The 25,240-nt window shown below is 33.9% G+C and overlaps 1 protein-coding gene across 3 annotated transcripts in view; it reads right to left on the bottom strand.

Annotated features, from left to right (window-relative positions):
• LOC125075265 (segmentation protein cap'n'collar-like) overlaps window positions 1–25,240 on the bottom strand; it is a 134,099-nt gene extending 108,859 nt beyond the window's left edge. The window contains exons 1-2 of one of the 3 annotated variants that reach the window (XM_047686973.1): window positions 24,990–25,240; window positions 4,420–4,537 (exon numbers count right to left, since the gene is read on the bottom strand). In XM_047686973.1, the coding sequence (XP_047542929.1) occupies window positions 4,420–4,503 (84 nt within the window). In that variant the 5' untranslated portion in view covers window positions 4,504–4,537; window positions 24,990–25,240. Of the gene's footprint in view, window positions 1–3,468; window positions 3,727–4,419; window positions 4,538–24,989 lie in introns of those variants that run through there. The other 2 variants (XM_047686966.1, XM_047686967.1) reach the window with 2 other exon arrangements.

Here is a 25,240-nt window from a genome sequence, read left to right as displayed (position 1 = left end):
TTCAAGCTCTTAAAAAATGATTTTATGACTGTTCATTTTTGTATATTTAATAACAAATACGCCGTTAAAAAACACTAAAAAAAATTACGAAGATGTTGCTTTTTCGTTTCTTTTACCGCCAAAAAATCAGGTGACCGCGAAAGTTGACATTTCACAGATAAATTACATAAAATAAAGACGTAAAATAACATTTAAAAAAAATGTCTCTGGTCGCACTTGGCGCACTTTTTACGAGACATATTTAATTATCATCATTATATATTCAGACTAGCACTCCCTCTGGCTTCGCACGGGTGCGGTTTATTAACAAGAATATATATTTGTATAAATTAAACCCTATAGCACTCTGAAATATACTTTTCTATCAGTGAACAATTTTTTGCCACAAATTTCATCTAATATAAATACATTTTAAAGAATTGTTAAATAAAGTCAAATAAGAAAAAAAATACCAATGGCGTTAATTAAATCAGACAATCGTGGGTTTACATCGAATTAAACAAAGTTTTCTTTTTTTATTAAGCAAATTTTCGCGCGCAAATTCCTATAAATTAGATTCAATTAAATAATAACACAAACCAAACTTAAAAGGAGCTGTCCCACCAGTGGAACATTAACATTCAACCTAAATAAAAACACAGATCTATCTTCAACAGTAATACAGACCTATCTTTCGCCATTAACCTTCAAAACGCGTAAAATCGTTTCTACTTTTTTCCACGTCCAAGACCAACGTGAACGCGATTATATTTAGCAAACACGGTCAACGAACCCACGTCCGACCGTTCGCAAGGACGTTCTAATAAATATTATCTTCGTTTTTACTATTTACGCACTAATCTATACTAATATTATAAATGTGAAAGTAACTCTGTCTATTCATCTTTCACGGCCAAACCACAAGATATCATTTAATGAAATTTGTCAATTCAATTCTTAGTTTAATTGCTTTTAGTTGTGCTGTCAGGGCACAGATTATTTCGCCAATGTCACGTAGGTTGGAGAAGACATGAAAGAGATTATTCAGTACAGAATGAAATTTGTGAACCCCAACTGTCAACACACCTGTCAACGAACGAAGCCGCGCGTAAAAATTGTAGGTATATATATACATTTAATTCTTAAAAAGATCATTGTTATGAGTTGACGACTAGTACTTTACCCCTTTTATACAAAATGTCACAATTGGTATAGGAGCTAAGACAGAGTAAGACAGAGTATTGTGTATGTATGCGACAGAGTATATTATGAGACAGGTCACAAACAAATTAAAAGTTATGTATATATAAACTTTGTATTTAAAAAAATTAAATCCAACAATAAGAATATATATTTAACTCATATCTGATCAAGGGGTCATTTTCGCATCCATTAAAAAAAAAAAAACAAGATCAATTTAATTAAACATTAAGCTAGCACATTTGGAATGTAGATTTTATCTAGACAAACCCACAAGAAACTCAGTGGCAACTGTTCGTATCTAATAATTACTGTTAGTCGTGTTGGTAATCCTAAATAAAAAAAATATATAAATCTAATGCTCAGTGTTGACATAAACTTCATAAGGATAGATATGCCACGTGTGAGTAGGTCACAACCTATTCTTACTTAAACAGTGTGGTGTAATGCAATCTGAACCTTCTCAAAAGGAGACGGCCTCAGCCCTGCAGTACTACGTTTATGGATGCAGACAATCTGTTACTTAGTAAGAACCACATAAATAGATTTCCCTTCTTGTATGGATATTAATTAATATTATACTTGTGTTTGCAAAATTGTCAAATCATAATCAATATTGAAAATTTGAGGGAAAAATGAATTTGTATATTTCTAATCGCCATATGAAGATCATCTACAGATACTAAACATACCAAAAACAAAAGAATATCTGTTGACAAACGGAAGAGAAGAAAGTACTGAATAAATCAATTCATTATCTTGGTGTGTGTGACAGCTTGACACACTAGAGCGTGTACTCAGTGGCCAAACGTTGGACACTATTTTCTTCAGACACATTCTCAGCTTCAACAGACTATCTAGATATAGAAATAAAGGATGAGGGCTCGTATATTTGTGAATGAGACTTATACAGGTGTTAAGTTACAAATACTACTTTTGTATCCATTAAATCATAGAATTCTTGTAATCCCTTATTGTAGTTGAAGTATTGTACTTATTTAGAATTATTAAAGCACCCGTCTTATTGCAATTGATGTTGGAATCCAACAAAACATATAAATATTTTATAGGATCATTTTCTATAATGACAACATTATTAAAACTAACTCTTCTGGAAAGTTGGTAGATAAGAATTATAATAAATGTAAAAGAATGAATCTATCGAAACCATTAACTTTTGTAGTGTTAAATTATTTTCTGTTGTCATTTATATGATATTGTGAAACTTTAAAATACTCTATGAACTTATTATAGATACTAAGACTGAAATATTATTAATTAAAACAGAATATAAGCTAAGAGAAGTGTCATCAAAATCTATTCAGTGTTTTTGTATCGGCACCATATTTTTTGTATGATAATTCACTAAAAACTTTTTTAAATTAATATTTAACTTACTAACACATCTTCTAAAAGTTTGAATATGTATTAATGAATTATATTATCTGGAGATTTACAAGAATTTTAATTAAAGTCTTAAAATAATAAAACCTTTAGAGATTATATTTTTTATCCATACTAGTCATATTTAATTGAGACTATAAAATAGTAAATCAGTTAGGCACAGTTTGTTTTTTTTTAATTCCCTTTAAAATGAAGGCAAAAACTCTTTGTCTTATTATTTAAGACTCACAAATAAAATGTAAATATCATTTGTAAAAAAAAAACGTATGAACTTGGTTTCTGGTATGGTTATATTTAAAAAAAAAAGATTATAATTGTCTTCCATTCAGATTATCATTAATATTTATATGGCATGTGAGAAAACATGGTTTTAAGAACAATACATTACAAAATATTGTACATATTAAATTTTAATTGGGCAAGTGCTTCAAGGTTTGAACACATTTTAAAGTACAATAATTTTATTATCTGTTTATAGTATTAAAACATTTTTAAATTTTGAGGAAAAGGGAATAGCTTTTCCTGCCAATAATTATCTGTATTCATTGTTATTATTATACAAGGTAATGAAATAATATTGTAATCGTTTGTAATAAAGAATATGCATAGTAAATAATGTATGCTTTTATGTTTGTTTATTCATATTAATCGTGAATCACGTTATTTGAAAGTATACAAGATTCTGATAAGAACTGATTAGATAAAGAACCTTTGTTTGAAAAAAACTAACCTAACGAGTCGACGTGAAAAAGAACCTTTATTTTTTTTCGGTATCATGTCAATGGAAATAATTTCATGAGTGTTCGTCGATAATACATATTTTGAGGTTATTTTAAATGTTTGTTAAAGACTGCCGTATAATATACTTATGTTACGCTCCGTTACCTTCAGTAACGGAAGATATCCACAAAAAGAGGTAAAACCAATGGAAAAACGGCGAATTACTTTTTCATTTGTTTCGTGTAGGTCACTTTACAACACAATTACACAGAAACACGATACTTCTTCCAACTTATGGTGCACTATACTTATTTATTAACACTCGAGTAATAGTTTTAGAGCCACAATTACACTATTTCACAATAATTTTACGTTTTTATATCACAATAAAACGAAACAAGATTATACTTTAGTAAATACTGTTTGTGACTGACTTCGGATCGAAACGAAACTACGGCTGACGACACGTCATTCTGACAAATGAGTGAGACGGAGCTATAGCGACGAACGAAATAGATTTTACTTGATATTAATTACAAGAAATTAAATGCGTATATATTTCCATCATACAATCTATTTTATCATGCAATTACTACATAATATTCAATTATATAAATTAATTACGACACATTATGTCTTAGCATCGCACAGCGCCATCTGTTAGCGAGCGAAAGAATTTTTAAGTATAGATATCGGTTATGATAGCATAACCGATATCTCCTGAGCTCTAGTGAGTAATAGTACTCACTAGAGCTCAGGATTAGCTTAATACATTCACGGCAACGATATTCTTTTCAGGAAATAATTCTATTAACGCTGTCACAGATGTTTAAAATAATATTAATACAAGTTAAACAACAATACATAAGAATCTTGCTTGCTTTTTAAAAAATTAAGATAAAAATAAAATAAAAAAAAACTACATTTTCCTTAATAATTAAATACGCCTTCTAAATTAGTAATTTCTTATAAATATTTTCAAATTCCTCGGTTTAAAACCGTTCAGCACTCAAATCTTAAATAAATGAAATTTGTCTAAAAATATTTTATCTAAACGATAAAGCCTTCATCACAAAACACACTGGCACAATTTAAAAGTATTTCAAGTTTACTCACTGGTATATATTTTTTGTTGATCGGAGCGACATCTATGGGATCGGGGCTCAGGCTCCTCATGGTTGGCAGTACATCGTCCAGCATTTTGTTGTTTTGTTTTTTTTTTAATTTCAGGGCACTGGAACAAAGTACAAAGTTGTCAATCAAATAATATATTTCAATATTTTTTATCTGTTTATAAACATCTATAATTAATGATATATTTTATTTTTATTTATTTCTTTAATAATATTATTAAATATTATACATTCAAATTTGACTTACAAGATATTTTAACTAATAACTATAGTTTGAACTTTTGATGAGTTACTTGGTGGTAGGGCTTTGTGTAAGCCTGTCTAAGTAGATACCACCCGTAATTACATATTCTACCGCCGAACAGCAAAACGTATTATGTTCTGGTTTCAAGGTTGAGTTAGCCAGTGTAAATACAGGCACATAGCAACAAGACATCTTAGTTAATCATAACATTTTTGTTCCTTAGCTTTGACAATGTTAAGAACGGTTAATAATTCTAATAGCTCCACTGTCATATCAGGTGGCAGATTTGCCCGCCCGCCTTTCTAATATAATACAAACCAATACGTCTTATTGGAAATACACTTGTTTTTATCGTTCTGACAATCATATGCGGCGAACAATTAATCTTTCAATCTATCAATCAAGTTAACACAGTTCAAGGTTATTCATTTCAAACAACGATATATGGTGTTATTACATCGGTAATTAAAGCGCGCCATCTATCGGGCAGTAGCGAGTTTAAAAATCACGCCACTATTGAAACGCAATTTAAATAAATGCGTTTCAATTTGCTAAATACGATAAACATTTGTTTTTAATTGGAACTGATGTGAATAATTATATTTATAGTTTTATTTTGTTTATGACACTTACACGAGTGTGTTTCAAATCTGTCTAATTATAAACGTAAAATAAGAAAATATTAGTAGTGGATTTGGTTTTTTTTCAAACTCTTAAACATGCTCCAAAAGTTCTATGTATACGTGTACTAGTTTATTCAGTTAGGCATCACAATGAAACTCAACATTTTAGTTATTGGTTGCATTACATAAGATTAAAACGACTTATGAAATACTAATAATTAATTATTTGTTCAATTTATAGTGTAGTCGTCATTATTTCTGATAAAACATGCTGGCACATCAAATATAATTTGACGGCGACGCTGTCATCGATCGAGATTTAATTTTTAGTGATTTACTGTGAATGTCACTCTGACAGAACGTCAAACGGGAAGCCAAATGTCCATACTTCATTCTAAATGGATTGTTTGCATGTTTGACATTTACATACACATATAATAGATTCAAGAATTAATTAATACTCAGGACAGTAAGTAATATCAGTACTTTTCGCATAAAAGTATGGTTTATTTGAGTATATAACAGATTTTTGATTGACTTTGTTGTGTATTACGTGTTATTTTTTTGTATTCATGATATAACTAAAAGTAAAAAATAAAATTCAACTGATACCCCGTTAAACTTTATTCAAGACAAAAAAAACGATACATCAGAGACGTAACGCATCAAAAAAAAAAACTAAACAAGGCTGTATGGAATGTATCTTTGTATGTTTTTAAAAATGTCATTAAAGAAAAAGTATGTATGCTATATTCGCAATGACAATAAAATTACTCCATGAGTTTGATAAGACGTGAAGTTGATAGTTTATCATAAATTATAGAAAGTTAAGTAATTATTTATTTCATATTATCTTAATGATTTCTCGTTGAAACTAAAGCGGGTGCTACACTGTAAAACTTCTGATTTATATTCAAATAAAAGTATGTCACCACTAACATGACGATTCAATTTTTTTTTTTTTTTATATTTATTTAAATAAGACACATTTAGAAGTCCCACCGCTTTTGATACTTTGAAAAAATGATTAGTAATTTTTTTTTGGGACTCTAAATCCATATATAAATAAATATTTATTGTTATTTTATTATTCGCTTGCAATTAAAATTTGTATTACGCTGAACTTTTTTAAACAGATGATATAAAGAAAGCAACTAATAGCTGTCTTGATATGGGCATGTTATGCGGAGGAATGAGGACCATGTTGTGAGGAAGGTCTTGAGCATGGACGTGGACGGATATAGAGGTAGGGGCCAAAGAAACGATGGATGGATTGTGTGAAAGACGATATGGTTAGAAAGAATGTTACTTGTGAGATGACGTCCGACAGAGAAGTATGGAAGAGGACATGCTGCGCCGACCCCAAGTAACATTGGGATAAGCGCAAGAGGATGATGGAGGATGATGACACAAGAAACCAACTAATACAGATGATCTCTTCCAGACAACATCCAGGTAAAGGAACAATCGTATAAAATAGTTTACACACTCGATGAAACAAAAATTTTAGTATGGCAACACTTTGTATGTTTTTAAAAGCCAGATAGCAACTAGTTCACTCGCTAAGCGATCAAAATACGATCACTAATTTTGGAAAATTAAGGGTGAACTTTTTCTACCTTTATCTTCATTTGTTTTTTTGAATTTTTTAATAACTATAAAACAAGGAAAAACAATGTATTGACAAATAGAAGAGAAAAATGTGCTGTAGTTGTGTCTTATTTGTCTAATACTAGTTATCGCCGGCGGTTTGCTCGCTTTTTATGGCTTGGGACTCGTGTGACACCCGGTTGGTACAAAGTTGCTTTCGCTACGTATAGCTAGCGACCCGCCCCGGCTACGCACGGGTGCAATGCTGATACTAAATATACTACAGAATGTCTTACAACGTTCACAGTTTTTCAGTCATTAGACATTATTAATAAAATTGCTTCATAAGCAATTTCTCGTAAAAAGTAAAGGATAAAAAATGGTTATTGTGGGTTATCCTTAAGAGATAGACTTACACCAGCACGGAGCGCGAACTTTTTTGAAGACCTGTTTAAGGTGTACAATACTGTAGTACATTATGTTGATCTATCTCGTAGGGTTCAGCCAGCGTTTGCAATGTGAGCCAAAAAAAATGCCTTTATTTACGACAACACTTCAGAAACCTCTTAAATTATCAGTGTTTCTCTACTATATTGTGCATGTATTAACATATAAATCAATCTATCTATAAAAAAAACCGCATCAAAATCCGTTGCGTAATTTTAAAGATCTAAGCGTACACAGGGACAGACAGCGGTAAGCGACTTTGTTTTATACTACGAGTGTGTAATGATGATGACACATTGAACGAAACTAACAATGCTTGGAATCAATTATATAAAGAAAGGTTTTGTCGACGTTCAAACGCCAATCGCAAATCCACAGTGAATATCACAGACTAATCGAGCTCTCGACCAATGAGGTCGCGTCAATTTGCTGTCAAATGTTGTTTATTTGGCTTTTTGTAAATCTTATGGTTGGAATGGAGTGTAGATATGTGTATAAGTGCCTTAAGCGTCACGAGTTTAGATTACGTCGTTACGTTATATGTTGTGCAATGTTCGTGATGGCACAGTGGCGTCAATGTGTGTACTTTGACCGAAGGTTACGGGTACAAGTCCGATCAAAAACTGAGTTATTTTACTGTTATAATTTCTCGAGCTCGGCTTTGAAGGACAGCACAAAAAGAGACAAGTCCATCTGTTAGTACACCGTGAGGTATTATTAAGGTTCAAGAAGAGACAAGTGCATCTGCTGCTACCAGCCACTATTAATATATTCTACCGTTAAGCATATATTCAATATATTATTGGTGTGTTCCGGTTTAAAGGAGTATGAAAGTACAGGCCCAAGGGACATAACAACTCAGTTGATTCATAAATACAAATCATTTGTAAAAAATACACTAATAAAAAAGCATATTATTAAATACACGATTATATTGATGATAAAAAAGCGCGGAGTTAATGCTTGTTGGTTTCCAGGCAGGAGACATAACATACATATATAATTGTATTTAACTAACATGACTGTATTTTTAGATGTTGAAAAAGAGTAACTACAGAGTTTCTCGCCGGTTCTTCTCGGTAGAATCTAAATTCGGAACCGGTGGTAGCTTTACTCTAAATAGTTTGTTAAATGACGATTCAAAAGTGCTTGTAAAAGCCTACTCGAATAAAGTATATAGTTCTCAAGATAGGTGACGTTTTATTAATGGTTAGAATTTCGTACAACACCAATGTTTATGGACTTACCACCATGCCCTTAGATCGCATACCAATGTCATAAAAATATTGTCTGACTATAGTGTCATATCTATACATATAATAAAATTGGAGTGTCTGTTTGTTATATTAAAATAACCCATTTTCACTAAATGCATATGTATGTATACACGGTACATATACCGAAATAACATTTCATTTGTTCTGTCTGTTTGTTCCGGCTAATCTCTGGAACGGCTGGACCGATTTCGACGGGACTTTCACTGGCAGATAGCGGATGTAATAAGGATTAACTTTTATGTTATTATATATATATAATAAAAATAAAATCACGCTACAATATCCAAATGACTTAAATTCAAACAACGCGCGCGAAGTCGCGGACACAGAATCAGAATAATTAATTGAAAAATTATCACGCATAGTAATTAAACCATGGATTTCAGAAATTAGTTTTGCATGCTTTCTACAATTATAATATGTTTTCGAAATGAGTTATCTCAGAAATCATAAACATCAATCAGTTGGTCACTCGCTCTAATTGTTCCTGTGAAACTTCTATTGGCGTGTCTTGGGGGTAAAACCGATTCGTATGCCGTGACACATCGCGCCTTGTGTGGTGTATACTTTACGCGTATAGTATAATTAAACTTTAGCATTAGCCTGTAATTTTTTCCCACTGCTGGGCTAAAGGCCTCCTCTCCCTTTGAGGAGAAGGTTTGGAGCATATTCCACCACGCTGCTCCAATGCGGGTTGGTGGAATACACATGTGGCAGAATTTCGTTGAAATTAGACACATGCAGGTTTCCTCACGATGTTTTCCTTCACCGCCGAGCACGAGATGAATTATAAACACAAATTAAGCACATGAATATTCAGTGGTGCCTGCCTGGGTTTGAACCCGAAATCATCGGTTAAGATGCACGCGTTCTAACCACTGGGCCATCTCGGCTCATAATATATATAATTAAACTTAGTTGCTCTATATTTTTAATAATATATTTAATTTAATTTAATTTAATTTTGGTGGTTCACAGGTCATAACCAAAGATTGTTTAATTTCTGAGCGCTTAAATAATAAACAAATATTGGACAACATCACGTACATTACTCTGATCCCAATGTAAGTAGCTAAAGCACTTGTGTTATGGAAGATCAGAAGTAACGACGGTACAAACACCCAGACCCGAGACAACATAGATAACTAGTGAACTTTTTCTTCATCAAAACCGGTGTACGCGCTACTCAACCATCTAGGTCGTGAAGTCGCCATTGTCTATGGGCGGTGGTGTCCACTTACCATCAGGTGCCCATATGCTCGTCCGCCAAACCATAACAAGAAAAAACTCATTATTTACAATTGTTACGACTTTGTTTTTACATAATAGCTCGGCTGTAAGTTATCTTGTAATTTTAAAACGACGTCATCGATTGAGGTCATGTACAAAATAATTACATACACTTGTATTGTAACGCAATGTTTTCCTTAACAGAACACTAACAGAGCTATATATATGATACTAGCGACCCGCCCCGGCTTCGCACGGGTGCAATGCTGATTGTAAATATACTACAGAATGTCTTTGTATACAACGTTCAGCTTTTTCAGTCACTTCGGGGCCGTATCGGTCTATATTAAATGCACAAAGGAAATGACAGAGACGATTTTTGCCCGGTTCACTAAACTGTTGCGTAAAAGAACTTCGTTCCAAAAATTAAGTTCTTCACAACAAATACATTACTTCTAAATAATAATTAATAACGGAAAACAAATTAAACGCCAAATTTTGCTATGAAATTATAATATGTCAGAAACGCCCAAACTTCGCGCCAAAATTAAACTCAAGCTAATGACAGGCGATCGCGTGTTTTTTTTTTTATTGGGATTGCTACAAGGTATTAATGCTTGAGGCGGCAATAATATATATATATCAGTACATAGTTTAAAACAAAGTCGCTTCCCGCTGGCTGTCTGTCCCTGTGTATGCTTAGATCTTTAAAACTACGCGACGGATTTTGTTGCGGTTTTTTTTAATAGATAGAGTATTTCATGAGGAAGGCTGATAATTTTAGAGGTTTCTAATGTGATGTCGTAATTAAACACAAATTTTGCGCTTACGTTGGAGACTCTGGCTAAACCCGACGAGATAGATCAAAATAATACACTACAGTATAGTACACATTAAAATATCTAAAAATAATTCCGTAATGGTATCTCTTAGGGATAACCCACAATAATCACTTTTTATCCTTTACTTTTTAAGAGAAGTAATGACTTATTTACGAAGGAATTTTAAGCAATATAGAATGTATCCTTATTCAATTAATTACCTTAAATACATTCCTTTACAGCGTGTAATTTAAATGAATATTTTCGAAGATATTACAGATTAAAAACGCAGGGACGTAGCGGTTTGTATTGTCTAACGACTGAAAAACTGTGAACGTTGTAAGACATAATGTATATTTAGTATCAGCGTTGCACCCGTGCGAAGCCGGGGCGAAACGCTAGTAAATAATCTTCGTTCCAACCAGGTATTAGACATCTCTTGTTTTCTTTCTTTGCTCTATCGAAACCTAACACTGAGATTTATTGAAATTATTGATAAATTAAAACAAATCCTTAATAATACAAAAAAATATTTTAATATTTATTAAAATAATATCAGCGAAGTATATAGTATATCATTTTAAGGGGCATTTTGAGTATCACTCGTAAGGTCGATTTACAAATAAGATTAAATAGACATTTAAATATCACCTCGCACGCACACCGTCTTCACCGCGCGCCATCTTGTTTATATTATTTTCCCGCGCTTTCGCGACCTGTCACTCGAGATGACAGATGCATAAATACACAGATAATATATATTCAAATGTAAAATATAAATCTTATACTAATTAATATGTTATTATAGATCTGTGTAAACTGTGCATGTCGGTATAAGAGAGCGTCGTGTTTCTCGTCACGACATACAAGTCTGCCTTGTCGCCAGAGTATTCTACTATGTCTGAAAAAGTACTTCAAAATATTGATTTTACTAATAAAAAGTCACAAAAAATATATTTCAGCGAAATAAACACGTACTTGCCATAAAATTAAATTAAATTTGAAACCTTTTTTAGTCCCGCAAAAACTTTGTCAGTCCCTTTGATGACGTCAGATTGTTAAAAACAACAGTCTTGTATGTACGACCGGCACTCATTCAACGTTCACAGCTATAAATATTTGATGTTTTTAGGGAAAATAATGATTTACAATCGCTATAATTGGAGCGTAATGTACGAATATTAGCAATAAAACTCCAAAAAAGTTGTTTATCAAACTGCCATATTGAAATGTCAGTTTCTGCCTATCTGACGTCACACCATAGCGGCTCGTGTTTTAGGTCACGTGATATACAGACTAAAAATAACTTTTAATTTTAATATAATAAATTATTAATGCGCTTTTATGACTCAAAATCAAAATATATAAGTAATTTCTACATACATATATGTTAATTTTTATCAAATTTCATTATTTATATTTCACCATGAAAATACCCTATTATGTTGTGTTGTAACCATTACCGTCTTTATCATGGGGCACGTGCCCAGGGCCCCCATCCTGAGAGGGCCCCGAAGAACCAACAATACTTAATAATTCTTTCAGACGTTTGTTCTCACGTTGACTGCTATGCATATTTTCGAAAGTGATATATTTGTAAGAAATAACTAACATATTTATCAAAAAAGGCTATAAAATAGCCATAAGATTGTGCAACCAATCAGATTCCTACGAATATACGAAAATAACCGCACCGTTTATTTGAAACTATACTTAAGACCTGGCCAAAAGCAAGTTATTTGTGCATGATAGTAAATATCTACCAATAGGGCCCCAAATTCATGGGTGCCCAAGGGCTCCAGCATAGCTTGAGACGGCTACAGCGTATTTATTGAGTCAGATAAACAACCTAACATCACGCTATGCCTCACGTAGGCTGTAAAAAATATCTTTGAATGTGAGATAACAGAAACACGCACACTAAATACATATACACATAGATACCTATGTATGTATATTGTGTGTGTTTTGGTAATAGTTACTTGCGATACGTCGTAATCCTACGATTAAATTACGTTTCGATAACACAGATTAAATACATACTATTTATATACACTATGGAAGATAACGTTAGTTATTTATATATAGGTAATAGAACGGTTATATAAAACTTTGAATTAGTGATTTTTTTTTTTAAATAAATTTTAGGCACTTTTAAGTGGTGCCTTTGCCTATAGATTTTTTTTCCCAAATCTTCCTTACCAGCTCAGCTTCGTTTACGTTACCAAAGTGTCTAGGTAATTCCAGAAAGTCAGACACACAAAAACATGCTAAAGATGTATAAATACGTGTGTTTTGCTAAATTTAACCACACATAATATGTCTTACACACAAATATTTAAGTTAATAGATCTCTTCTTAGATGAAGAACATCGTAAGGATAAATAAATAAATAAATATTTTACAACATCACATACATTACTCTGATCCCAATGTAAGTAGCCAAAGCACTTGTGTTATGGAAGATCAGAAGTAACGACGGTACAAACACCCAGACCCGAGACAACATAGAAAACTAATGAACTTTTTCTAGATCGACTCGGCCGGGAATCGAACCCGGGACCTCGGAGTGGCGTACCCATGAAAATCATGAAATCAAACATTGTAAGGATACCTTGTTACCATTTTCATGCAATCTTGGCCTTGCTGACAATTTAACTAAGAAATATAATAATAGAGCGTAAAATCTAACAATACGTGCAGGGCCGCTTTTTGGGCTTCAGCCCAGGGCCCCGTGTATTCAAGGGGCCCCCAGCTAAGTCAGGTCAAAGTCAAAAATAGACTATAATGCGAAAGTATCTATAACTTTATTAAATTAAACAGATCGTAAGGTTTGCAGCCTGTGAGTCCTGCAATTAATCAAACCCATTCAATTAATTTAATTCAAGTCTACGTTCAGATATGTCTTAGGTGGGCCCCTAAGCAGTGTTAGCCCAGGGCCCCCTAAACTTACGGTCCGGCCCTGAATACGTGTACATTCCGAGAATCGATAGCAAGTATCTTATCGATTAAAAGATTTGGTCTAATCATTTCAATGTCTGCAGTGCGATTCTGTAAGAAATCACTTCGTTTCTCACTCGTGAAATCTTACCGATTTACAGTGATACGCCATTTTATAATTATCACAGTTGATGTCGTGTATCACATTCTTACGTTTACAGCTCGTGTTCTGCGGTGAGTTACGAGTTTCTTGTTACAGAATAACCCTGGTCGATTATTTATATGCCAAAATATCGCGTCAAACAAAAATATAATTTATTCAAATGCGAGCACTTTCTAATATTTTCAAACGATTAATTTAAATGTGAACCATCTGTTAGGAATGTAGATTGCACCGAGAACCGGCAAGAAACTGCAAAGTTATTGTTTTCTAACATTTGAAGTACAATGTTAAGATGTTCACGCCATCAACGACCTCCGTGGTCGAGTAGTGTGTACACCGGTTTTCATGGTCAGTTCGATTTCAGGCCGAGTCGACGTAGAAAAAGTTCATTAGTTTCTATATTGTCTCGGGTCTGGGTGTTTGTACCGTCGTTACTTCTGATCTTCCATAACACAAGTGCTTTAGCTACTTACATTGGGATCAGAGTAATGTATGTGATGTTGTCCAGGATTTCTTTATTTCTTATCAACCATAGATACTAAGATGTCTCCCATGTATCCTGATAGGGAAATTCTCACAAATTACATCATTAAACAAGACTTATAATTCTATGAACAGACTTGACATCGATGTCCAATCAAAAGATCTAATCGAAAGTCTCTTTAGCTTTAGGAATTAATACACGCTGCAAGTTTACAATTGTTATGTTAGTTAGCCCTGAGCCGTGACTTTGTCTAGTTTGTGTTAGTTTAAGTATTTATTAGTTAATAATAGTTATGCCCGCGACTTCGTGCGCGTTTGAATTTAACAAAAAAGTTATTATTGTAGCCTAAGTTACTCCTTATTACATCATCTGCCAGTGAAAGTCCCATCAAAATCGGTTCAGCCGTTGGATGGGAAGCGAGTGGGTGGTACCTACAAACAGGCTTCTGACATAGGCACAATAGTTTCCATAGTCGCGTAAATCGTCAACCTCCTGCTCATATCCCAATTTAATATTGGAGTCGGTCGGTCTTCGTCTTCCATACTTCTCTGTCAGACATCATCTCACAAGTTACATTATTTTCAGCTATATCGTCTTCCACACAATCCATCCATCGTTTCTGTGGTTCCCTTCCTCTAATCCATCCACGTCCATGCTCAGGACCTTCCTCAAAACATGGTCCTCATACCACCATCGTCTTTTTGTTTATGGCAGTCTGGTCATATTACGTGAGTTCTTATTTGTCTTCGTTTCCTATACATAAATGTCAATAAAAAACCTCAATGTTATCAAAATATACCATCTATATATATGTAAAAAACTCAAAGGGAAATAAACTCTGTAAGTTACGGAATAGGGTTTGATTTAGTAAATACAATCACGTCACTTATCATAAAGATAAATCATATCTAAGTGTTTTAACTGCGACGTAACAAAACGCACTTAATTACTTTACATTAAAATGTTGATATATTTGTATGTTTATACGTTTTATTCGTTCGTGAACTATTTCAGTTTTACTTTATCAGTGGGGTCGTATTGTCTGGTCTTGGTTGGGCTGGGTACGGGCTGCCTAAGACACTGAGATGGACTGAGACACTGGTTTTTAGTGGGTATTCGGTGTCCTGGGAACCGGCGAATTCCACATACGCCCCCCCCCCTCGCAATAATATTAATATCACTTGTTGGTAATATCAATATTACATAGCATTTAAGTTACCAAGGTTGGTGGTGAATTAATATGTTACAATTTGTTAATATCACAGCGCCAATGACTGTGGGCGGTGGTGACCACTTACCATCAGTTGCCTAAACGGCCGTCTGATTGATAGCAATACTTAAAAAAAGCGTTGCAAGGAGTTTCTTTTTCCTTGAAACACTTGGATTTTAAGGTAGTATGCCTTCACTTGGTGGTAGGGCTTTGTGCAAGTCCGTCTGGGTAGTTACCACCCATTCATCAGAACAACAGCACTCAGTATTGCTGTGTTCCGGTGTGAAGAGTGAGCTAGTGTTACTACAGGCACAAGGGACATAACATAGTTCCCAAAGTTGGTGGCGCATTGGCGATGTAAGGAATCTACCACTGATTAATCACGAAATCTCATGAACTATGAAATTTGACAGGTAGGTTCTTTATAGGGTGCAGACATCCGCTAAGAACTTACGAAACTCCACCCCTAAGGGGGACAGAGCTAAAGCCTATAAAAATATATATATGTCTATGTATTAAAGTTGTTATTTTAAATAGATTAACTTAAATAAGACTATCTATTATTTTATTGTTGAACTTGACTTACTTATCAAACTAAGATAACCAGAAGTGGTTTCGTAACACTAACAAAGTGCTCAGAATTCGCGCGAGTTTTTTCGAGATGTCAAATTCACAAAACGTCAATGTCACCGTTGATGTCTTGTCAGCGGTTGACATTTAGGCTAAGGATATTAGGCATTTGTTAATACAAGGAATTTCCTACTTCTATGCTATGTCTATGTATGTATCTTCTATATATATATATATGTCTTCAAAATTTAATTGAGTTTGTTACCTCAACCGTACCGATCAATCTCTTTAATAATCTCTGCCCTGTCGGAACAATTAAAAGCCTTTAAACTAAGAATCGATTTAGGTTACAATGATTAGATGACCTCACGAACGGCATCCGTTTTGATTAGATTATTTTTGTGTGTATTTCTGATTTCTGATGTACATATATACACAAAATTGAGGCACCCAGGCAAGCACTACTGAATTTTCATGTGCTTAATTTGTGTTTATAATTCATCTCGTGCTCGGCGGTGAAGGAAAACGTCGTGAGGAAACCTGCATGTGTCTAATTTCAACGAAATTCTGCTACATGTGAAACCACTACCCGGTATTGGAGCAGCGTGGTGAAATATGCTTCTAACTTCTCAAAGGGAGGCATTAATCCAGCTGTACATGTGATGTACTACACTCTTTAAAGAAGATATTGATTAGCTGTGTGTGATAACGTATCCTGACAAAATGCATGAAGATTAGGACGTTCAGTGGACTGGTGGACTGGTTCACCGTCATATATGAAAACATTCTTAACGAAAATTACTCGGACGGATAAGTATTTTGCCACAGTTAAAGTTTATATGGATGGATGCAAAGAGGTCTTATTTCTAATACAATAAAAAAAACATCACAAACTTAGTGTGTGTGTTGCGTTTAACATGCACACAAATCATCGATAGTCCGCGATCGATAGTTAAGGTGTTAGCGCTAGTATCGATAGTCTATCGATAGTATCGATTGAGTCGATAGCTCCCCATGAGCAAAATTATCGATAGTATTGCAAAAATTATTACTTTTAACCTAAACTATCGATAGTCCAAAACTATCGATACTATCGATAGTCCAAAACTATCGATACTATCGATAGTATTATCGATATCCTGAATAATTTTCAAGGTGTACTATCGATAGTCAAACTATCGATAGTTCTGCAATGATGATTCGAATTAATGGTCCTTACTTGGATCATTTGTATATCCAGACAGACTGTCAAAGGTGAGATCGCATCGATAGAAACAGTGGCCAACAGTTATCCACTAAGTACACGCACACTAGTAAATATGACGTTAGGCGTGTCAAGAGTAGCCGTCACGCACACCAAGCTAATAAAGTTGGTTCGTTTTATCAAAGATCAGGGTTCGGGACCACTCTTTATGTGAATGTGGCCTTGATGAGGGTACCGTTGAACATATTTTCTTTGATTGCACCAGATTTCCTGTTTCACTGTATGACGTTCTTCCTCCTACTTTCCCTCGCCGTTTCAACATGTCCTGTATTTTGTCTTCTTCAGAAATCTCTATTATAACTATTTAATTTAATTATATTGAAAGATAACATTAAACTTTAAGTAACTTTAAGTTAGTTTTATATTATATGAATATTTATGTAGGTAGTTTTATGATTTTGTATGTTAGTGGGTGTTGGTGTTGTTATATAAAATTGTGATGTCTTATTTGTTTTAAATCGTGCTGCTGGTCATTTGGCAGAACGAAGTGCCGTTTCAAGCAACCACGTGTATCTTTCAACCCTGACACTGGCAGAATCGTCAACCTATTGACAGAAGCCATAAATATAATAAATAATAAAGTTGGTTCGTTCGTTTAAGTTCTTTTATTGTAGCTATTTTTAATTTTTATTTGTTTATAAATAAGTCATTAATGTGAATAATTATCACGTACTAGCCGAACCGACACAGATATCATTAAACTTTATAGCACGTAAACTTTCACCCCCTGTACAAATTTTCTTAAAATTAATCTTCTCTTTAAGCCGAGTGGTCAACAATGCACAAACATTGCATAGGTCAACAGTTAAATTAAAATGACTTTTATATTCGTTACTTGAATTCGACTGATTCCCCGTACGAACTCCCCCTCCTTTTTCACATCTTTAAAGTCAAAGTTAAAAATCTTTATTCAATCTAGAAGTGTTTACACTTGCTTATTGATAGTCAAAGATCTACCACCGGTTCGGAGTTTAACACCTCGGACCTGAGAAGAACCGGCGAAAGAAACTCAGCGGGTTATTTTTTTTTCCATGTTACATGTACAATCATTATTATATTTTAGTTATTTGAAACAGCCTGGAGGCGATCATTTCATTCCCAAGGTGTGCAGTCAACTAAAAAGTCATCAGTGTTGTAATATCCTTTAGCACACAAACGCTCTTTTAAGATTCTTTTGAATTTTATAATTAAATAATTTTGACGGCGTACCACTAGCGCCATCTTTGAAACAAGATTTGACAGCTAGTCGGTCTGGTGAAGCGTCGTGTCGATGGTTGGCGGGAAATCTTGAATGCCGCCATTACTGTGAGGTAGTCAACGGCACGTCTGCCACGAATCGCCTTTGTACCTCATAATTTTTATATTGTGTAATTGGAGTTACTTAAGAAAATAATAAACAAATGGCCTATCCTAATAAAGAGGGAGATTTGCCTTTATATATATTGATAAAAACCATCTAAATCGTATCCGCGGTTAAGCGTGAAGAGGCAAAAGACAGAGTTACTTTCGCGTTTAAATATTGGTATATATACACGCCACACGCACGACAGGAGAGTGCGGACGGAGGAGACATGTCACGACATACGGCGTGACGTCTTATCGTGTATATTAGGCCTCATTCGCACAAGTGTTAAAAATATATTAATTTATTCTTTACCACCGTATAGAATATTTGGATCACTCTATATATTGTGTTATATAAGCCACTAAAGAATAAACGGACTTTCACTTAATATAAAAAAAAAAAAAAATTTAAAATGAAACACTTCTCGATAAAAAAGCGTCGCGTTTTAAAAACGTTTTCGTGCGAACGTATACTTGAACGCTTTTTTAACGTCCGTTAAAAACTCTCGTGCGAATGAGGCCTTACCGCTTTGCGCGCTAATTTCGACCTTAAACGAGTCCAGAAATCATTTTAATGTGTATATGTGTTTATTATGAAGCTGTCTACATAATAAAAAACTCACCGATTGCGCTCTGTTTGTTCAATGCGAGTCACTTTGATTCTCATTCGTGTAGTATTGTACGAGTGTTGTACAATGGGCGGACTTATGGCTAAATAGCCATCTCTTCCAGACAACCCAATCATTATAGCAAAGTTCGCTGAGTTATAATATCTAGACAAAGTGTCGCACTAAAAAAGAATTAAAACTATTACTATTTAAATTCAAAATCGTTTATTTTATTTAAACTGTTTTAATTTAGACTGATTCCATATTATCTCATTTTTATTTTATCGATAAGTTTTTATACAATGTTGACTTATAGTTAAATTTCCAAGTAATTTTAGAACAACTGTAAATAAATAAAAGCGGCCAAGTGCGAGCCAGACTCGCCCATGACGGGTTCCGTAGCAGCACATAATATAAAATATCTTGTAGTTCGTTGTAACTTTTGAATGTAATGTAAATTGCGGTTTACGATTTATGACGTATTAAAAAAAACTACTTACTAGATCTCGTTGAAATCAATTTTTAGTGGAAGTTTGCATCATCATTTTCTTATTATAGAAGTTACAGGGGAGGGGGGGAATTATATTTTACCACTTTGGAAGTGTCTCTAGCGCAAACTTTTCAGTTTAAAAAATAATGATACTAGAAACCTCAATATCATTATTATAGACCTATCCAAAGACACCCCAAACTTACGGGTTTGAAGAAAAATATTTTTTGAGTTTCAGTTCTAAGTATGGGGAAGTATAGTTCTTATAGTTTCGGAAAAAATTGGCTGTGACATACGGACGGACAGACGGACAGACATGACGAATCTATAAGGGTTCCGTTTTTTGCCATTTGGCTACGGAACACTAAAAAGTAGGCAACTACCCAATTACTTATAATGACTTTTGGTTTATTGTGTAGTTTTGTTTTACTACTTGTTCGTGTTGTCAAATAAATAAATATGACGGCTAGACGAGTAGCGCCATCTTTTAAATTACGAGGAAACAAGATTTGACAGTTAGTCGGTGAGGTGAAGCGTCGTATCGATGTTTGGCGGGAAGTTTGAACGCCACCATTACTGTGGAATATTGCAAGTCTTCAAAGAATCGCCTTTTCTTCATAATTTCTTAAAAAAATAATAAATAAATGGCTTATCCTAATAGAGATGGAGATTTGCCTTGAAATAAATAAATATGACGGCACATGGTGCGCCATTTTGTTCATACTGGTTGGAAAAGAGTGTCAATGGGAGTCGAACGGCGCTAAAGTGAAGCGTCGCGTCGATGGTAGCGCGGCCGCCATCTTGAATCGACGGTTACATTTAAGATTTCCCGCGCGCGTATGCGACGAATCGCTAATTTCCGATATTATCTTTATTCTTATGTAACAGATTCATTATGTGTGTTTGTGTATACGATATTTTAACGAAACGATATTTATGACTACAGTGAAATTATCTGTGTAATTGATTTGTTAAATTAAAAACTTACTGAATTTGAATAATAGTTTGATTACACCAATTATCATGAATAATCCTGAAATTGGCAATAAAATGTCTATTAATAAATAAAAACAAACAAACTTTATTGGTGTGCGTCAGACGCCAAACGGCATACTACTTTACTAGTGTGCGTGTTGGTAGCCAACTGTTGGACACAATTTTTTTCGACATTTTCCCAGTTCATTTTTCGCAAGTATTATTTTATAAATATCGCACGGGTAAAGCCGCAGGTTCAGCTAGTAATATATACATATACAGAATAATTCAGCCTCATTAAAAGTCGTAGACATACTCTAATATTAGTAAAATTATATCGCAAGGACAAACCCAGTACAGTATCAATAAAGAAACAGGAAAAACACACCGACATAGTGATTTGTTATTTTTCCGACTGTGACTCAACTCTTAATACGCATGCGTTAGATATAATACCGCTAAATTGAGGAGTACAATGGCGCACGTGTTAAATGACCTCGTAAACTGACTCTTGTTAAAATACTGTTTAAGTGTGGACGTGTGTTTATATTGTGATTTTAGCTTGGAGATATTTAAATTTGCAACCATGATGTACCATGGGTTTGGTGATTCTTTTTATGGTATACAAATTAGCTCCTGGTAAGTGGTCCTCATAGACATTACCAGGGCTGGATTTATGGGAGGACAACCGGGGCAACTGCCCTGGGGTCTCCATCTGCGAGGGGCCTAAACAGAGATTCCGACGAGTTAACAAATATCTAGATATATATAAATTATAATAATGTTACTAATAACTGTTTCAAAAGTTACCGATACAAGTAAACAAATTCTAGGTACCTACTGATTGAAATTTAAATATTCTCCATGCCTCTGTTTCTCTAGGGCCTCCACTCTTTTGTCCACCTCCACCTCCAGACCTTTAAAACCGTCTGGACATCATCGCTGTGAAATAAACTACCATTTCCTACATCGTCTTATGTGGGACTCACTGGCAAACAAATGTCTGAATACCCACTAAAACACCAGCGGTACCCTTCGTCCCTTAAAAGGGGGCCACGGGATCGCTCGTGCATACAAGTCAAGCAAGACACAGAATATTATAATTATTTAACTAAATAATAAAACAAAATGGCTTAAAATATTATTTGAAAGTAACCAAATTATATTGATGAGAATCAACGTGTGTTGAAATTGTGAAACTTTTCTAAACGCGTATGTTTCGGAACTGAGTCTCCCAGTCAGGGATGATAAATTAGGGGTCCACTGAAGTTTATAGTTTAGAGTGATTCCTAGAAATTCTGTTGAATTAGATACATTTAGATCACTATTGTTCATTGTACATTTAGAACTAAATTATTTCAACCAGCTCTGTTTCAGTTTTAATGAATTGTTAACACCTTCAAAGTTAGCTTGTTTCTTTAAAAAATTATGAGGTATCATTAGCAAAAAATACAATATCACAAATACCTTCAACATAAAGAGCATAATTTATGCATAACAAAAATAAAAATGGACCCAAAATTCATCATAGTGGAACACCCATTTATTACACATGTCCAGAAGACTTTATTGTGTTTATAGACACCTGTTGAATTCTCTGATTCGAGTATGAATCAATCAGAACAACTGCCTTTTTATCAGACCCGTCTTAAGCACAATAACCTTTCGGATGCAAGCGGTGATCTGGCGTGAGTTGATCTGATGCCTCCAAAAATACCTTTTCAGGGTCTTATCGGATTGGCAAACGTGGCGGCCTCGTTTTTTACACCCCTGTATCTGTGTTAAGACAGGTCTACTCTATTCGTGTTCCAGAACAAACTTGTTATTGTTAAATGCTAAATTTATAAATTAAATAATTTTAATAATCAACAAACACATCGAATTTATTATTTTATTTATAAGTTAGAAACTTAGAAGGAAAGTTCGTAAGGAACTCGTGTCAGTTTTAAAACTTAGAAGTAAGGAAATGGGCGTTTTAGAACATACTTAGTAAAAGATAGTCGGCGTAGTGTTTTTGACCATCACCGCAAAGTGATCAAAATTTTGTATAAAAGTTCGCCTTATTTCAATGCATGGATTATCGAAATCAATTAAAAGAGAATCATTTCAACCCTATCGATCCATCCCATGACTTACAATAGGAACCAAAGATTGTGTGGATGATTTTTTGAAGTACCAAATACGGAATTTTTTTTGGCGGCGCAGGCAACCAAAATTCCATAATACTTAGGAATAATCAGTGAATTACAGTATAACGTTTCCAATGGGATACAATAGGTACACAGATATTCTATATATTAATTCGTGAAGCTTTAACTTTTGTAGAAAGCGAATATTTTTCATAAAATATGCATTACAAACACATTAAAACAATTAAAAAAAAACATCACACACACTACGACACGTTCAACACATACACGTTTAATCTACATAATATGTAATAATAACATTCATAGTTTACGTTCATACTGACAATGACGTCAAGTTTTTTTATTTAACTTTTTAATTTTTTTATTGTAGTATTGGACAAGGTATAGGCCAGTTGAGCCTCATACTTCCTACTTATCTTTCGAATCAACGCATCTAATATTAGCAATGAATTACGGTCGAATTTCGACCATTGGGCGATCATTAGTCTACACTATATTCCAACCATAAGAAGAGAAAAGCCAAATAAACAACATTTGACAGCAAATTGACGCGACATCATTGGCCGAGAGCTCGATTAATCTGTGATATTCACTATGGATTTGCGATTGGCGTTTGAACGTCGACGAAACTGTTATAGGGATTTTGGAAGTAAAATTAAAGTGTATATAAGTAGTTAAGTGTAACAGTTTTGTATTATAAATAAAGATATATTAATCGTAAACTCTTAGTAGTGTTTATAGCTGAGTTATTAGCGAATCGCACGATATGCGTAAATCTAAGGTTTGTTTACCTTTATTCCTACTTCCATTGGAATAGACCATACTCAGTGGCGTAGCTAGGTGGGCAAGGGCCCCGGTGCATAGAAAATCATCGGCCCCCACCCCCCCTTTCCACTCCATCTTAAATTTTATATTGCCCTTCAAAATTATAACTAGGAAAAAGAATAGGATACAGGATACAGCGAGTTGAACTTATCATTAGTAGGCTAAATCCATACATCATCTCTATTCAAAGCTTAGGTTAGAGGGCCCCCTGAGCTCCGGGGCCCTGGTGCACTGCACCACCTGGCCCTACGATAGCTACGCCACTGACCGTAATACTACTATCATTTTTCGACCACTAATCAAACACGTCTCGTCTTTAAAGTAATTTCTCTTTTTTATAAAAATAAACAAAGGGTTATCCCTAAGATATAGACATATACCTATCGTGACGCATTTTTTGAAGACCTTTTCAAGGTGTACAAAACTATAGTACTTACATTATTTTGATCTATCTCGTCGGGTTTAGCCAGCGTTTGTAAGCACAAAAAGGAGTTTATTTACGTCATCACATTAGAAACCTCTAAAATTATCAGTGTTTCTCTACTATATTATGCATGTATTATACATATAAACCTTCCTCATGAATCAATCTATCTATTAAAAAAACCCTCATCGAAATCCGTTGCGTAGTTTTAAAGATACACAGGGACAGAAAGCGGGAAGCGACTTTATTTTATACTACGTAGTCATAAGTAATTAAACAAATATTTACGTTTTAATATTAACAGATTAATAAACTGAACATCAAAATACAGATACAAAATTAAATCTCATGTAGTTATTAAAAATTCGTATAGATGGCGCTAATCGTTTTATACCAATATTGTTTTCGATGTTTTGATTATCTTTTTTATCGTTTATTACAAGTTGAAGTAAAGATAACTTGATACTCGAGTTTACTTAAGTGCCTACTTGCCTAGATCGACATGCTTAAAATAACTTTGGTTTAAAGTGATAGTGAATTCGTTATGAACAACTGGTTTTTCCGTGTGTCTCGTATAAGTATAGAAGCAAGTCGATATAAGTAATAAAAGATATACTTAACATAAATAAAAATAAACAATCAATGGCGCATATCATTAATAATTAAATATTTGATTGTAAAATCTACGTCAAATATAATTAATGATGATAATTATTACGCAACATCCATTGATGAATTTGTTAATGAATATAACCAAAGTTACTTTACACGATGGCAATGTATACGTTATACGAAAAAAAAAAACTATTACAAATGTCAAATGTTATATGACCGATTCCATTAAGTGTATTACATCATGTTTATAAATACTTACAGATATGTAAATAAAAATCCAATACACGATCACAACACTTCACTAAAAAAGTCACTATTCAATTTAATCAACCGAAAAAGTTTTTATATGTGCTGCAAAGTTTTAATTAAAAAAAATAAAAACGAATACGCGCCAAAATGATTATGCGGGCAAATTGAGGAGAGCGTACGTGATCAACAAATGTACCGGATAGCTGGCGTCTTTAACCGCGTCGGATTATACCAGTATAAGACGTAGCCGCGGTTTGTCGG

This window comes from Vanessa atalanta, chromosome 30 (genome assembly GCF_905147765.1).
Source record: "Vanessa atalanta chromosome 30, ilVanAtal1.2, whole genome shotgun sequence".
Lineage (NCBI taxonomy): Eukaryota > Metazoa > Arthropoda > Insecta > Lepidoptera > Nymphalidae > Vanessa > Vanessa atalanta.
Note: the sequence above shows the minus strand (reverse complement) of the source record. Positions and strands in the feature narration are given on the sequence as shown.